This window comes from Heptranchias perlo, chromosome 2 (genome assembly GCF_035084215.1).
Source record: "Heptranchias perlo isolate sHepPer1 chromosome 2, sHepPer1.hap1, whole genome shotgun sequence".
NCBI lineage: Eukaryota > Metazoa > Chordata > Chondrichthyes > Hexanchiformes > Hexanchidae > Heptranchias > Heptranchias perlo.
In genome coordinates this window covers 151358716-151376949 of record NC_090326.1, presented here as the reverse complement: position 1 = coordinate 151376949, position 18234 = coordinate 151358716, and the positions used below count along the sequence as shown (strand labels likewise).

General features: G+C 45.1%; 1 protein-coding gene across 1 annotated transcript in view; it reads left to right on the top strand.

Moving 5' to 3' along the window:
• The window catches only part of dpp6a (dipeptidyl-peptidase 6a), a 319256-nt gene that overhangs the window by 176779 nt on the left and 124243 nt on the right, over positions 1–18234 (top strand). The window contains exons 5-6 of the mRNA XM_068008292.1: positions 10758–10912; positions 11204–11301. Of these exons, the coding sequence (XP_067864393.1) occupies positions 10758–10912; positions 11204–11301 (253 nt within the window). The remainder of the gene's footprint in view (positions 1–10757; positions 10913–11203; positions 11302–18234) is intronic.

The window sequence follows — 18234 nt, the reverse complement described above, 5'->3', positions numbered from 1 at the left end:
GGTTGATTCTTAATTGCCCTCTGAAATGGCCGAGCAAGCCACTCAGTTGTAAAATCTCGCTACGAAAAGTCATAATAAGAATAAAACCGGACGGACCACGAGGCACCGGACACGACAACGGCAAAACACCAAGCCCAGTCGACCCTGCAAGGTCCTCCTTACTAACATCTGGGGACTTGTGCCAAAATTGGGAGAGCTGTCCCACAGACTAGTCAAGCAACAGCCTGACATAGCCATACTCACAGAATCATATCTTTCAGCCAATGTCCCAGACTCTTCCATCACCATCCCTGGGTATGTCCTGTCCCACCGGCAGGACAGACCCACCAGAGGTGGCGGTACAGTGATATACAGTCAGGAGGGAGTGGCCCTGGGAGTCCTCAACATTGACTCTGGACCTCATGATGGCATCAGCTCAAACATGGGCAAGGAAACCTCCTGCTGATTACCACCTACCATCCTCCCTCAGCTGATGAATCAGTCCTCCTCCATGTTGAGAAGCACTGAGGGTAGCAAGGGCACAAAATGTACTCTGGGTGGGGGACTTCAATGTCCATCACCAAGAGTGGCTCGGTAGCACCACAACTGACCGAGCTGGCCGAGTCCTGAAGGACATAGCTGCCAGACTGGGCCTGCGGCAGGTGGTGAGCGAACCAACACGAGGGAAAAACTTACTTGACCTCGTCCTCACCAATCTACCTGTCGCAAATGCATCTGTCCATGACAGTATTGGTAGGAGTGACCACCGCACAGTCCTCGTGGAGATGAAATCCCGTCTTCGCACTGAGGACACCATCCAACGTGTTGTGTGGCACTACCACCGTGCTAAATGGGATAGATTCAGAACAGATCTAGCAGCTCAAAACTGGGCATCCATGAGGCGCTGTGGGCCATCAGCAGCAGAATTGTATTCCAGCACAATCTGTAACCTCATGGCCCGGCATATTCCTCACTCCACCATTACCAACAAGCCAGGGGATCAACCCTGGTTCAATGAGGAGTGTAGAAGAGCATGCCAGGAGCAGCACCAGGCGTACCGAAAAAAGAGGTGCCAACCTGGTGAAGCTACAACTCAGGACTACATGCATGCTAAACAGCGGAAGCAACATGCTATAGACAGAGCTAAGCGATTCCACAACCAACGGATCAGATCAAAGCTCTGCAGTCCTGCCACATCCAGTCGTGAATGGTGGTGGACAATTAAACAACTAACGGGAGGAGGAGGCTCATGCAAACATCCCCATTCTCAATGATGGCGGAGTCCAGCACGTGAGTGCAAAAAACAAGGCTGAAGTGTTTGCAACCATCTTCAGCCAGAAGTGCCGAGTGGATGATCCATCTCAGCCTCCTCCCGATATCCCCACCATCACGGAAGCCAGTCTTCGGCCAATTCGATTCACTCCACGTGATATCAAGAAACGGCTGAGTGCACTGGATACAGCAAAGGCTATGAGCCCCGACAACATCCCAGCTGTAGTGCGGAAGACTTGTGCTCCAGAACGAGCTGCGCCTCCAGCCAAGCTGTTCCAGTACAGCTACAACACTGGCATCTACTCGACAATGTGGAAAATTGCCCAGGTATGTCCTGTCCACAAAAAGCAGGACAAATCCAATCCGACCAATTACCGCCCCATCAGTCTACTCTCAATCATCAGCAAAGTGATGGAAGGTGTCGTCGACAGTGCTATCAAGCGGCACTTACTCACCAATAACCTGCTCACCGATGCTCAGTTTGGGTTCCGCCAGGACCACTCGGCTCCAGACCTCATTACAGCCTTGGTCCAAACATGGACAAAAGAGCTGAATTCCAGAGGTGAGGTGAGAGTGACTGCCCTTGACATCAAGGCAGCATTTGACCGAGTGTGGCACCAAGGAGCCCTAGTAAAATTGAAGTCAATGGGAATCAGGGGGAAAACTCTCCAGTGGCTGGAGTCATACCTAGCACAAAGGAAGATGATAGTGGTTGTTCGAGGCCAATCATCTCAGCCCCAGGGCATTGCTGCAGGAGTTGCTCAGGGCAGTGTCCTAGGCCCAACCATCTTCAGCTGCTTCATCAATGACCTTCCCTCCATCATAAGGTCAGAAATGGGGATGTTCGCTGATGACTGCACAGTGTTCAGTTCCATTCGCAACCCCTCAGATAATGAAGCAGTCCAAGCCTGCATGCAGCAAGACGTGGACAACATCCAGGCTTGGGCTCATAAGTGGCAAGTAACATTCGCGCCAGATAAGTGCCAGGCAATGACCATCTCCAACAAGAGAGAGTCTAACCACCTCCCCTTGACATTCAACGGCATTACCATCGCCGAATCCCCCACCATCAACATCCTGGGGGTCACCATTGACCAGAAACTTAACTGGACCAGCCATATAAATACTGTGGCTACGAGAGCAGGTCAGAGGCTGGGTATTCTGCGGCGAGTGACTCACCTCCTGACTCTCCAAAGCCTTTCCACCATCTACAAGGCACAGGTCAGGAGTGTGATGGAATACTCTCCACTTGCCTGGATGAGTGCAGCTCCAACAACACTCAAGAAGCTCGACACCATCCAAGATAAAGCAGCCCGCTTGATTGGCACCCCATCCACCACCCTAAACATTCACTCCCTTCACCACCGGCGCACTGTGGCTGCAGTGTGCACCATCCACAGGATGCACTGCAGCAACTCGCCAAGGCTTCTTCGACAGCACCTCCCAAACCCGCGACCTCTACCACCTAGAAGGACAAGAGCTGCAGGCGCATGGGAACAACACCACCTGCAGGTTCCCCTCCAAGTCACACACCATCCCGACTTGGAAATATATCGCCGTTCCTTCATTGTCGCTGGGTCAAAATCCTGGAACTCCCTTCCTAACAGCACTGTGGGAGAACCGTCACCACACGGACTGCAGCGGTTCAAGAAGGCGGCTCACCACCACCTTCTCGAGGGCAATTAGGGATGGGCAATAAATGTTGGCCTCGCCAGCGACGCCCACATCCCGTGAACGAATAAAAAAAAATATCTCCTTTGGCTTGGCGTCCATTTTTTTCCTTATGCCTCTGTGAAGCATCTTAAGACATAGAATCATAGAAAGGTTACAGTGAGGAAGGAGGCCATTAGGCTCATCGAGTCCGTGCCGGCTCTATGCAAGACTCTATGCAAGAACAATCCAACATTTTTCGATGTTAATGGTGCCATCTAAATGTGTAATATTAGTAACAATCTACCACATAGACTGCAGTGGTTTAAGAGGGCGGCTCACCATCATCTTCTCAAGGGCAATTTGGGATGGGCAATAAATGCTGGCCTCGCCAGCGACGCCCACATCCCATGAACGAATAAAAAAATCACTTTAGCATAACTGCATGAAATTCTTCCTCTGTATTTAAGTATCAACTTGGTGCAGGTGGCACTGTTCCCATCTCTGAGTCAGAGGGTGGTAAGTTCTAAGGCCTGCTACAGGACTTGAGCATCTCATCTAGGCTGGCGCTTCAGTGCAGTACTGAGAGAGGTTTCAGGTGGGATGTCAAACTGAGGTCCCTTTTGCCTGTTCAGGTGGATGGTAAAGATCCCATGGCACTTTTTAAGTAAGAGCAGAGAGTCCTCTCAGTGTCCTGGCTAACAGGGGCTTTGATAGAATAAATAAGGAGAAGCTGTTTCCACTGGCAGGAGAGTCGGTAACCAGAGGACAGATTTAAGATAATTGGCAAAAGAACCAGAGGGGCGATGAGGAGAAATATTTTTACGCAGCGAGATGTTATGCACTGCCTGAAAGGGTGGTGGAAGCAAGTTCAATGTTAACTTTCAAAGGGAATTGGATAAATACTTGAATAGGAAAAAATTTGCAGGGCTATGGAGAAAGAGTGGGAGACTGGGACGAATTGGAAGGCTCTTTCAAAGAGCTGGCACAGGCAAGAGGGGCAGAATGGCCTCCTTCTGTGCTGTAAGATTCTATGATTCTAATCTGCGAGAAAAGCAGATTAATCATTCATTTCATTGCCATTTTTAGGATGTTGCTGGCTCAGAATAGCTGCCATGTTTGCCCACATAACAACAATCTTTGCACTTCAAAGTAATTAATTGTGCGAATCACTTAGAGATCTTTTGCTGTGATAATGAGCCATCAAAATGTGAGTATTGTTTAATTTATTTTAGTCCTAAATCCCTGGAAACCCAGGTAGGGTTTAGTTTATTATAATATACAGTGCATATATAGCTGTATTGTTTTGTTTCAAACTGTCTTATGTTATTCCTGGTCATAATTCAGTATGATAATTTTATTACTTATGATTTTACAGCCATTATGTCTGTGATGAAATCACCAAGATCTGAAGTATTTTATTTTTGCTGTAAGACTCTAGAAGGTTTATTCAAAACTCTACAACAATCCTACAGCAATGTAATGTATGAGTTGCTGCAGTCTTTGACTCGCAGATTCTGCAGGGTGTTTAGCCTGTTATTAATTTAATAAAAATCAAGCTATGTAATGGGTCCATCTAGTGTTAGAAAGAGGAATAACAGTATACACAAGCCTGGACTTGGCAGAGGCTGGGGCAACATTTGCTGCTGCCGCCTTGCTTGCGTTGTCGATTAAATCTTTTCAGTAATCTGCAGATTCCGAATCTCTCATTTTTTTGAAGCGGTGGAAATTATTGACGGGCTTGCATTTATTCAACGGGACACTTCACCAACAAGCTGCTGCGGAGATGGGAACTTATCATAGTATCATCGTAGGTACTGCACAGGAAGAGGCCATTCAGCCCATCATGCCTGTGCTGGCTCTTTGAAAGGGCTATCCAATTAGTCCCATTCCCCTGTTCTTTCCCCATAACCCTGTAATTTTTTTTCCCTTCAATTATTTATCCAATTCCCTTTTGAAAGTTACTATTGAATCTGCTTCCATCACCCTCTCATGCAGTGCATTCCAGACCGTTACAACTCGCTGTATAAAAAATGTTTCCTCATGTCGCCTCAGGCTCTTCTTGCCGATCACTTTAAATCTGTGCCCTCTGGTTACTGACCCTTCTGCCAGTGGAAACAGTTTCTCCTTATTTACTCTATCAAAACCCTTCATGACTTTGAATACATCTATTAAATCTCCCCTTAACCTTCTCTGTTCTAAGGAGAACAAACCCAGCTTCTCCACTCTCTCCACATAACTGAAGTCTCTCATCTCTGGTACCATTCTAATAAATCTCTTCGTCACCCTCTCTAAGGCCTTGACATCCTTCCTAAAGTGTGGTGCCCAGAATTGAACACAGTACTCCAGCTGAGGCCTAACCAGTGTTTTATAAAGATTTAACATAACTTGGAAGGCAAATGGCATGTTGGCCTTTATTGCAAGGGGGGATTGGACTACAAGAGTAAGGAAGTCTTACTACAATTGTACAGGGCTTTGGTGAGAGCTCACCTGGAGTACTGTGTACAGTTTTGGTCTCCTTATCTAAGGAAGGATATTCTTGCCTTAAAGGCAGTGCAATGAAGATTCACTAGATTGATTCCTGGATGAGAGAGTTGACCTATGAGGAGAGGTCGATTAGAATGGGCCTATGCTGTCTGGAGTTTAGAAGAATGAGAGGTGATCTCTCTGAAACACACAAGATTTTGAGGGGGCTTCACAAGCTAGATGTTGAGATGTTGTTTTCCTTGGCTGGAGAGTCTAGAACTAGGAGGCATAGTCCACAGGAAATGGGTCAGCCATTTAAGACTGAGAAGAGGAGGAAGTTCTTCACTCAGAGGGTTGTGAATCTTTGGAATTCTCTACCCCAGAGGGCTGTGGATGCTGAGTTGTTGAGTATGTTCAAGGCTGAGATTGATAGATTTTTGGAATCAAGGGATATGGGGATCGGGCAGGAAAGTGGAGTTGAGGTCGGAGATCAGCCATGATCTTATTGAATGGTGGAGCTGGCTCTAGAGGTTGTATGGCCTATTCCTGCTCCTATTTCTTATGTTCTTAAACTCCTTGCTTTTGTACTCCATGCCTCTATTAATAAAGCCCAGGATCCCCTATGCTTTTTTTAACAGTCATCTCAACTTGTCCTGCCACCTTCAAAGATTTGTGTATGTGCACCCCCCAGGTGTCTCTGTTCCTGCACCCCCTTTAAAATTGTACCAGTTAATTCATATTGCCTCTCCTCATTCTTCCTGCCAAAATGTATCACTTCGGACTACATTGACTGTTTACTGCAACCAACTCCTCCAACTCGATTGGAAAAAAAAAGCTGGTTTGCCACAGTAAACTGTAGAATGGAGTTTCAGCAGGCAGCTCGAGAGGCCATTTGTTTAGAACCTGATCTGAATTGAGGCCGATTGGTGGGCACGATGAGATCAGTGCAGACAAAGGAAGTAAATGAGAAAGCATTGACGACAGTCCTTATCCTGTCGCCCTTTCCTATTCATAATATCTAAAAGTGCTTGTCATCTAATTCCACGGTGACTGTTGACAGTCATTTCTTCATTGGCAATGCCAGCACCACAATACTGTGAAGTGTGAATGTGATATGGGTTGCCGGCAGTGACACTGGGATTAACATGATGTTGGTGATGTGTGGTTACGCTGATAAAACGATAAATTTTGCACATTCAGGGATGCAGGAAGGCCATTTGGACAAGGACATAAATATAGCATATTGAAGATGGAGAACCCAGCGAGTTGAGACTATAAATATTGTATATCTTGGGAGCAAGGGGAGCCATTTTGAAATGTCGGTGAGAAGCAAACAAGTGATGCTGAAGGATAATATCCAGCTTATTAAAATCATAAAATTTCATTCCAGCACAGGCAATTTACATTCTGTGTTTTATACTTGAAAAGGTTTCTGATTTACATTGATGGACTCACTGGTGGTGTTATAACACAGTCCAATTCTGCAGTGTTATGTGTTACTTCAGACTATGTCGCCTCTTATTCCAGTCAGAAGTGAATCGATGTCTTACCTTTTAATTAGGAAACCCAGGTGACGGGCCAAGGCCCATAGTTCAAGCAGAACCCTAGGAAATAAGGATCAACGATGGATTTTAAAAGCCCATCGTTGTACCAGGAAGGAATGACTGAGGGGGGGTGGAGGGGGAATGTGTTCCACAGTTTCGAGGTGCTGAGGGAAGAATGGTGTGGTGTGTCTTTATTTTAACACAGGAGGGGGAAGAACAGGTTAGATGACCTACTGTGTTTGAAGCTTAGGAAAAGAAAGTACAGAGAGCAAAGAGCATGAGAAGTTACCGCGGAGAGATGTTGGAGACTGGAGGTGAGAGAAGGGTCTCCAACGGGTGACAGCCCTTTCACTCACTGCTTCGTGTTAACCAACCCACCAGCGCTCAGATGTTTGTTGCCAGTCAGTCATTTCTGAAAGAAGATGAAGGGGGCAATTTTAACCTAATTAGCCAGGCGGGAAACCCGTAGGATTGGGTGGAATGCTGATTTTACACTCCGCCCGATATTACTTTCCGTTGACTTGAATGAGGAATAAAATCGGGACCAGGAGACAAACCAGCGATGCACCTGATCCCCATCAGTTTCTTGACGGGCTGGTTAGGGTTAAAATTTCCCCCTAATTAAAGTCTCACGTCCGCCCTGCTCAGGGCTACAGTGATGATAACACGCCTGACGAGGGCATCTGCCTGATTCTGAGCAGTTCTATGAACAACACGAATGTATAAATCCAAAGCTGAAAGGATAAAAAAAAAATCCACAGTGTCGCCATGTTATTGGGAATACCGTGTGAGAATCTGTCAGGGGATTAACACCTTTAATATTAGATATGTTCATTCGGTAGCAGGCATCGTCATGAATTTTGATGTGCACTTTTTAATTTGCTTGCATAATACTTAAAAAGGACTGTGTTACTTTTCAAAACAGCAGTTGCTGGGATGAAAGGACTGATTTTCACTCACAGCCTGATCTTCCTTTCCAATCATTTCAATGCAAAGGAATATTTAGCAGGGTGTATAACGGGCGGTCGATGAACTACCCGGCCCTCGTTTTCTACCTCCTCCGAAAGTTAAAATCAGCCCCATAGAGTTCCATTGTCCCCCAGTTTCTGACTTCAAGTTAATCTTTGAAGATTTAGAATGCCGGTACCTCCAAAGCTGAACCTGGAGATCCTTTCTTTCCCTCTGCCCCTCCCCCCCCACCGCCCCTGCCCCAACCCAGTTGTCGCCCTGCCTCTCCTGAAGACAGTGCCTTGTTATTGAGAATACTGTATGAGAATCTGTCATGGGATTAACACCTTTAATGATGTACAAAGGGACCTGGGTGTCCTTGTACACCAGTCACTGAAAGCAAACATGCAGGTGCAGCAAGTGGTTAGGAAGGCAAATGGTATGTTGGCCTTCATTGCATGAGGATTTGAGTACAGGAGCAAGAATACTGCAGTCATACATGGTCTTGGTGAGACCACACCTGGAGTATTGTGTGCAGTTTTGGTCTCCTTACCTAAGAAAGGATATACTTGCCATAGAGTGAGTGCAGCGAAGGTTCACCAGACTGATTCCCAGGATGGCAGGACTGTCATATGAGGAGAGATTGGGTCGACTCGGCCTGTATTCATTCAAGTTTAGAAGAATGAGAGGGGATCGCATCGAAACTTATAAAATTCTGACAGGGCTAGACAGACTGGATGCAGGGAGGATGTTTCCCCTGGCTGGGGGTGGTGGGGGGATCCAGAACAAGGGGCCACAGTCTCAGGATACGGGGTAGGACATTTAGGACTGAGATGAGGAGAAATTTCTTCACTCAGAGGGTGGTGAACCTGTGGAATTCTCTACCACAGAAGGCTGTGGAGGCCAAATCACTGAATATATTTAAGAAGGAGCTAGATAGATTTCTAGACACAAAAGGCATCAAGGAGTACAGGGAGAGAGTGGAAATATGGTATTGAGATGGAGGATCAGCCATGATAATACTGAATGGTGGTGCAGGCTCGAAGGGCCGAATGACCTACTCATTCTCCTATTTTCTATGTTTCTATGTTTCAATGCCTCCTCTTTGAGATACGCTATAGATCCCTGGGACTCTCCTGTAATTCACCCAAACTCAAGTGGCCCTTCGCCATGTGTGACTCTGGACAGGGAGTATCAGCAAGTGTCTGTTCAAGGGAGGCGTTGCGTCTGAATCCTGTGTCCTCACGTAATTGTGTCTCTAGCAGAGCTTCCTGAATGTAGGCAAATACGGCAGCCATTTTGTGCACATCAAGGTCCCGCGAACAGCAGTAAGATGAATGACCATTTAACCTGGTAAAAGAACCAGAGGAGAGATGAGAAGAATTTTTTTTTACACAGCAAGTTGTTATGATCTGGAATGCAGTGCCTAAAAGAATGGTGAAAGCAGATTCAGTAGTAACTTTCAAAAGGGAATTGGATAAATACTTGGAAAGGAAACGTTTGCAGGGCTATGGGGAAAGAGCAGGGGAGTGGGACTAATTGGATAGCCCTTTCAGAGAGCCGGCACAAGCACGAATGGCCTCCTTCTGTGCTGTATCCTATGATTCTATGATCTGTTTTGGTGATGATGTTGAGGTATTAATGTGACCAGAACATCAGGAGAACTCCCCTGCACTTATTCGAATAGGGCCCTGCAATCTTTTATGTGCATCTCAACAGGCAGATGAGGCCTCGGTTTAACATCTCATCCAAAAGATAACCCCTTCATTAGAGCACTGGCGTCAGCCCTCTGGGGTGGGGCTTGAACCCACAAACATCTGACGAGAATCCTACCAACTGAACAAAGGGAGACGTTTGACTTGGAGGAAAACTTGGAGATGACGTGTTTCCATGAAATTGCGACTCTTCTCTTCGGTGGTAAAGGTTGTTGGGCAGGGAGGCGCTGTCTAAGTAACCTTAGATCTTGGTGAGCAGCTGCAGTGCATTCTGTATATAGTATATACTGCAGCCACAATATGCCAGTGGTGGAGAGGGTGGATATTCAGTCCACTGGCAGGGTCACTGATCAAGTGGATTGTTCTGTCCTGGATGGTGTGAAGCTTCTTGAGTGTCGTTGTGCCTGCACCCATCCAGGCGAGTGGTGAGCATTCCATCGCACTCCTGACTGGAGCCTTGCTGATGGTGGAGATGCTTTGAGGGATCAGGAGGTAAGTACCTCATAAGAGACTGTTAGCTAAAGTTGACGCTCATGGAATTGAGGGTAAATTATTGACCTGGTTAGGAAATTGGCTGAACGGCAGGAGACAGAGAGTAATGGGCAGGTACTCAAATTGGCAGGATGTGACTAGTGGTATCCCACAGGGACCTGTGTTGGGGCCTCAACTATTCCTTGCCTTTGTACTCAATGCCTCTATTTATAAAGCCCAGGATCCCACATGCATTTTTAACAGCCTCCTCAACTTGTCCTGCCACCTTCAAAGACTTGTGTACGTGCACCCCCAGATCTCTCTGATCCTGCAACCCTTTTAAAATTGAACCATTTAGTTTATATTGCCTCTCCTCATTTTTCCTACCAAAATGCATCATTTTACATTCCTCTGCGTTAAATTTCATCTGCCATGTGTCTGCCCATTTCACCAGTCTGTCTATGTCCTCCTGAAGTCTGTTACTATCCTCCACATTGTTCACTACATTCCCGAGTTTCGTGTCATCAGCAAACTCTGAAATTATACCCTCTATACCCAAGTCCAGGTCGTTAATATATATCAAAAAGAGCAGTGTTCCTAATACTGATCCCTGACCACTGACAGTGCACCAAGAATCTCGCAGTTGTTTTGGGTCAGGAAATGTTATACAGACATCTCTCTTAAAATGGTGGCACTCTGCTTATCTTCACAGAGGAACTTCTGCAAACCAACATTGCTCACTGGTGGTCCCCGGATGGAGCCAGGCTGGCGTATGCTACAATTAATGATTCAAGGGTCCCTACTATGGAAATCCCGATGTACCTTGGCTCCCTGTACCCGACTGGGAGAGTGTACCCTTATCCAAAGGTAACTATTAAAGGGGAAAGCTACATACAAATAATGATGGGGGGGTTTTTATTTTCATTTTTGTTCCAAGTTAAATATGTGGATGAAAATGAATAATGACCAAATACAGGTCGAAATGTATTGGCAGTTACATTTATCTGGGCCAGTATCCTTTTGAGCTGATACAAAGTCGATTGAACTTATTATCAAAATCATCGCCTTTAATTGAGGATGACAATTTTGTAAGCAAAATGATCAAACTTTATTGTCACCGTTCTAATATTATATCCATTCTTTACCTTTTAACTGCAGGCTGGCCAGGAGAATCCAACCATCACACTGTACGTGGTGAATTTAAATGGGCCGGCCCACACTCGTGAGATGATCCTTCCAGAGGACACAAGAATGAAGTAAAATCTCCAACTTTTTCTCTTCTGCCTAATCATTTCAGCATGTATCCGTTTTCTTCTGTTGTATTAGAAAGAGAACTTTTAAGCGTTGTAAATTCTGACTCGACATAGTGGAATCTCGATGTATAAGGTAGGGGAGACCAGAGCTGGATTCAGGGTAACCGGCTAGAACACCCTTGTTGTTGGGCCAGGTTTAGGAATACAGACACTTGTACTTTAGCTATAGCCAGCCTGATAGAGCTGGAGACTTTAGGGCCTGAAATTCCAAGGACCAGGAGAGAGGAAGGATTTCCTGACCAAAGGGGGGAAGATTTGTTTGGGGCAGAACCCAAATTCACCAGGTCTTCACTTCATTTAAAGTGTACCTCAAAAGCCAGTTGGGGGAGATAAGTGTGAGGAGGTCTTCTGCTCGCGTTCCTCCCCCCACCTCCCCCCCCCCCCCCACCGCCTGGGGGCGTTCCTGGGCTACCGCGGAATGCCCTCCAATTACCCCAGTGGAACTCACCAGCCTCTGTTGAGGGCCTTAATAGGACCCCAAGACTGTCCAGGACGAAGATTATCGATCCCAGAGGGTATCACAATTTGGGACAGGTTCTTTATCAAGCTCCAAGGTCGGACAGGAATTCCACTCCATGTCACTACCGATAGCGGAGCAGAATTCCTGGAACTTTGGAGCCGAGGTGAGCAGGGTGAGTGGTAGAAATGTCTGTGTATCGAAATCTCGATATGTTGAAGTTTTCGGCAGGTGCCTTAGCCTTCCACGTATCAAGATTTCACTGTATGTGTTATTATTATCATTATTAATATTATATTATGATTGATGCTGCTGTCTTTTGGGCAGGCCATTGCCTTAGTTCCAAAGGTGTGCTCTACAAATCAATTCCAATGGAAAACACTGGGAGTACACAGCAAGCCGATCAGATTCTAAACGAGGAAGAAAGATGAATGTTTCAGCTGTGACTCTCCATCAAAACTGGCCCACTCTAATGAAGGTCCCAGCTGAAACATTAGCATCCCTTTCTCCCTCAGGATGTTAGTTCAAAATCAAAAATTAATCTGCGGAAACATTACATGGAAGTACATAGAATTTACAGCACAGAAACAGGCCATTCAGCCCTACTGATCTATGCCAGTGTTTATCCTCCACACGAGCCTCCTCCCACCCTACTTCATCGAACCCTATCAGAGGGGACTGCTGTGCTATTACAACAACCACAACTTGCATTTATATAGTGCCTTTAACGTGGTGTAACGTCTCAAAGCACTTCACAGAAGCATAATGAGACAAATTTTGATACCAAGACACACAAGGAGATATTAAGAACATAACATAAGAAATAGGAGCAGGAGTAGGCCAATTGGCCCCTCGAGCCTGCTCCGCCATTCAATAAGATCATGGCTGATCTGATCCGAACCTCAAATCTAAATTCATGTCCAATTTCCTGCCCACTCCCCGTAACCCTCAAAGCAGGGCCATCTGGAATGAAGTTGGCAAAGGCCAACTGGAATTAGATCAGTGCAACGTGGTTCCTGTTGCATTCACTTAAGACGCTCAGCTCTGAAAGATGCAGCACCAAATACTGGAGAGAGAAAGTATGTGAAGTATAACGAGCAGAATAGCCAGTGATCATTATCTAATAAAAGCTCCCAGCATTGCCATGAATTGAAGGCGGGGTGACGTGTTACTGCTGAAGATGTTTTAAATGGAAATATTTAGGATGCACCTCGTGAACAGAGAGAGACCTTCAAAATAAATCTGCTGAGTGAACTCAAATTATTTTTCTCTTTTGTCAGCAAAATAGGCAAAGACTCCAGTTAGTGCATTGAAGTATCCCCAGTCTCATCCTCCCTTAGGTACAATCGGCTGGTCTTATGACAGATGTTATACATAAGAACATAAGAAATAGGAGCAGGAGTAGGCCAATCGGCCCCTCGATCAATAAGATCATGGCTGATCTGATCTTAACCTCAAATCTAAATTCATGTCCAATTTCCTGCCCGCTCCCCGTAACCCCTAATTCCCTTTACTTCTAGGAAACTGTCTATTTCTGTTTTAAATTTATTTAATGATGTCGCTTCCACAGCTTCCTGGGGCAGCAAATTCCACAGACCTATTACCCTCTGAGTGAAGAAGTTTCTCCTCATCTCAGTTTTGAAAGAGCAGCCCCTTATTCTAGGATTATGCCCCCTAGTTCTAGTTTCACCCATCCTTGGGAACATCCTTACCGCATCCACCCGATCAAGACCCTTCACAATCTTATATGTTTCAATAAGATCGCCTCTCATTCTTCTGAACTCCAATGAGTAGAGTCCCAATCTACTCAACCTCTCCTCATATGTCCACCCCCTCATCCCCGGGAATAACCGAGTGAACTTTCTTTGTACTGCCTCGAGAGCAAGTATGTCTTTTCTTAAGTGTGGAGACCAAAACTGTATGCAGTATTCCAGGTGCGGTCTCACCAATACCTTATATAACTGCAGCAATACCTCCCTGTTTTTATATTCTATCCCCCGAACAATAAAAGCCAACATTCCGTTGGCCTTCTTGATCACCTGCTGCACCTGCATACTAACTTTTTGATTTTCTTGCACTGGGACCCCCAGATCCCTTTGTACTGCAGTACTTTCCAGTTTCTCGCCATTAAGATAATAACTTGCTCTCTGATTTTTTCTGCCAAAGTGCATAACCTCACATTTTCCAATATTGTATTGCATCTGCCAAATCTCCTCCCACTCACCCAGCCTGTCTATATCCCCCTGTAGGTTTTTTATGTCCTCCTCACTTTCTACTTTCCCTCCCATCTTTGTATCATCTGCAAACTTTGATATGTTACACTCGGTCCCCTCCTCCAAATCTTTAATATAGATTGTAAAGAGTTGGGGACCCAGCACCGACCCCTGTGGAACACCACTGGCTACTGGTTGCCAGTCCGAGAATGAACCATTTATCCCAGGAATGAACCATTTATATTAGGACAGGTGACCAAAAACTTAGTCAAAGAGGTAGGTTTAAAGGAGCATCTTAAAGGGGAAGAGGGAGGCATCGATGTTTAGGAAAGGAATCCCAGAGCTTAGGGCCTAGACAGCTGAAGGCACGGCCGCCAAAGGTTTGACGAAGGAAGTCGGGGATGCACAGGAGGCCAGAATTGGAAGAACACAGAGTCGTCGGAGAATTGTTGCGCTGAAAGAGGTTACAGAAATAGGGAGGGGCAAGGCCATGCAGGGATTTGAACATTGTACCATTGTATGAACTAGGGGCCATGCAAAATCTGTGCTTAATGATGTAGAAAATAATTCACCTTTTAATGGTTGTGATTTTGTATAAAAAATGAAGTTGATTAGTGAGGACAATTCACTGCATTTCAGCAACAATAAACTGGAATTAGACTTTTGGGATACAAGATAGACTCTCACCACCAGTCACATTGTATTGTCTCAGCATTCATTTTATTTTCTTCTTGAACTTTTTTTGCATGTTCATGAAGGACAAGATGTCCTTTTTCAAAGGGTTTTTTAATCCCCAAGGAACCCCCTGTAAACTCTTCTGCTTTTAGTCCTTACGATTTTCACCACTTCATTTCACGACCATGTTTGTATCTGTGAGCCTCTTACGTTGACACAGAGGGGGTTGCTTTCCACGTATATGAACAGCGTCAAAAACAAAGGGATTTGTCCTGTGTTCCCTCTTTCCAGTAAAATTGTAAAAGCCCCCCTAAAACTCTAGGGTAGATTTCCGTCCGCACTGTCTGGGTGGTAATCTGGTGGTAAGGGCCACCCGCCATTATAGAACCCATCTGACTTTCGTTCCATTGAGATTCTATAAAGGGCGGGTGATAGGGCCCGCCAGGTTACTGCCCAGGTGGTGAAGATGGAAATCCACCCGGATATGTTTACGGTTTTGCTAGAAACAACATTCAGAGCAAGTCTTCTCCGCAAGACACCTTCCATGGACTGCATCTCGACGTTGTCACTGATATTGTTATGATCTGAAATGCACTGCCTGAAAGGGTGGTGGAAGCAGATTCAATAATAAGTTTCAAAAGAGAATCGGATAAATACTTGAAGGGAACAAATTTTCAGGGCTATTGGGAAAGAGCAGGGGAGTGGAACTAATTGGGTAGCTCTTTCATCGAGCCGGCACAGGCACAATGGGCCGAATGGCCTCCTTCTGTGCGGTATCATGCTATGCTAGGTGAGGGATAGGCCAATGAAGCAACCAAATTTCCTTGCACCCCACCCCTAGGGTTGCCAACCCTCCAGGATTGCCCTGGAGTCTCCAGGAATTGAAGATTAATCTCCAGGACACTGCTGCAAGCAAACACCCGGGAGAAAAATCATAGGGGCATTAAAAAATTGTACTTTTTCAAAATTTGCTTTGAACACTTTCGTTTATTAGTTCTAAAAATATCAGACATGTGAAAAAAGGCTGTTTAACTGACAGTCACGAATCATCCAATCAGGTAATGAAGAGTCTTATGCGCTTTCCAATTGGTTTGGGAAGGCGAACGTGCCACGAGAATGGACATACTGGGCGACCAATGGCAAGAGTGTGGGGGTGGGGTGGTTGGGGGCAGGAGGTCATGTGATGACACCTCCAGGAATATATCCAACCAGAGTTGGCAACCCTACCCCCGCTCCCCCCCACTCACCCTCAAAATGGTTGACGCTACAGCTTATGTGGATTCAATCTGAGTGTTGGAACTAAAGAAGGAATTTTATATGTGTACAAATGCAGCATGTGCCCAGGGGCATTTCACAAAAAAGTAATGTCACATTCATCTGTGATGTGGAAGTAGTTGCCAGATTGGGAACTGTTCCAAGACGACAGTCTGAAACCAGTGAATTCAGGTGACAGGCAGACCTAGGCCATGAACTCATTATTGTTACCCGGATAACCAGTAGAAAAGTTATTTACAGCTAGGGGAATCAAGGGTTATGGGGATTGGGCGGGAAAGTGGAGTTAAGGTCCAAGATCAGCCATGATCTGATTGAACGACGGAGCAGGCTCGAGAGGCCATATGGCCTACTCCTGCTCCTATTTCTTATGTTCTTATATTCTTATGTCCTCAAGACATCCCAAAGTGCTTTGCATCCAAATAAATATTTTGAAGTGTGATCACTTTTGTGTGGTAGGCAAACGCAGCAGTCAATTTGTATGCAGCAAGGCTCCACAAACAACAGTGAGATAAATAGCCTACCACACAAAAGTGATTACACTTCAAAATATTTCTTTGGATGCAAAGCACTTTGGGATGTTGGTTGAGGGATAAGTGTTGGCCAGGACATGGGGAGAACAACCCTGCTCTTCTTCAAATAGGGCAATGGATCTTTACATCTGTCGGAACAAGCAAACGACAACCTCCAACAATGCAGCAATCCCTCAGTATTGTACTGAAGTGTCAGTCTAGATTATGTGCGAAAGTGTCTGGAATGGGGCTTGAGCCCACAACCTTCTGGTTCAGAGATGAGAGTGCTATCAACTGAGGCAAATCTGACACTTGGTTTCAGCCATCATATGTTGGTTACACTTTGTACCATGATGCTGTTAAACCTTTCTACCAAGTGGAAAAGTTTATTGTTGTGGTAAATTGATGCATTTTGTGTGTTGGTGCTGTGCTGGGCACTAGTGGGGTGTCAGCATTTCTCTGCTCTATGGTCTCTGTATCAGACAGCAGATCCCAGCTCGTCGGCAGAGATCAGCACCTGGCAACAAATCCAAATAGGCCAAGGTCCCCACTTGGATGCCCCTGTCCCCAGACCAGAATGAAAAATAAATAGTGCGTGTAAAAGTGACTTCGAACTTTGAACTAAATAAAATATTTAGCATTGGAGAAATCTTACATTATGAATAAATGGTTGTGTAGCATTTTTAATTTCCTTTTGGATTGAATCATTGATTTATTTTTGAAAAAACAACTTGAGTAGTTTCTTAAAGTATTCCATCAAATTTGAAATACAGTCTCAGCAAAGGAGTAGGAAAAGGAAGAGATCTGTTGGAGAGATATGGGTGTGTGTAAAATGTCACTCCATTTGATACTTTTTTTCTAAATTTAAGCTCAATAGTCAATAACAAATACAAACAATCAAACTTGCATTTATTTGTTCAAAAAAGAGGAGAGGGATAAACCCAGCAACTACAGGACAGTCAGCATAACGCCTGTGGTGGGGAAACTTTTAGAGACAATAATCCCAGACAAAATTAATTTTCACTTGGAAAAATATAGGTTAATATAAATGATAGCCAGCACGGATTGTTAAAGGGAAATCGTATTTAACTAACTTGATTGAGTTTTTTGATTAAGTAACGGAAAGGGTAGTGTGGTTGATTATGTGTACATGGACTTTCAAAAGGCGTTTGAAAAAGTACCACGTAATAGACTTGTAAGCAAAATTGAAACTCATGGGATTAAGGGGGCAGTGGCATCGTGGATATGAAATTGGCTAAGAGACAGAAAGCAGAGAGTAGTGGTGAACGGTTGTTTTTCAGACTGGAGGGAAGTATACAGTGGTGTTCCCCAGGGGTCAGTATTAGGACCATTGCTGTTTTTTATATATATTAATGACCTGGACTTGGGTGTATGGGGCATAACTTCAAAGTTTGCAGATGACACAAAACTCAGAAGTGTAGTGAACAATGTGGAGGACAGTAACAGACTTCAGGAGGACATAGACAGACTGATGAAATGGGCAGACACATGGCAGATGAAATTTAGTGCAGAGAAATGTGAAGTGATGTATTTTGGTGGAAAGAATGAGGAGTATCAATATAAACTAAATGGTATAATTTTACAGGGGGTGCAGGAACAGAGAGACCTGGGGGTGCACATACATAAATCTTTGAAGGTGGCAGGACAAGTTGATAAGGCTGTTAAAACGCATTTGGGATCCTGGGCTTTATAAACAGAGGCATAGAGTACAAAAGCAAGGAAATTA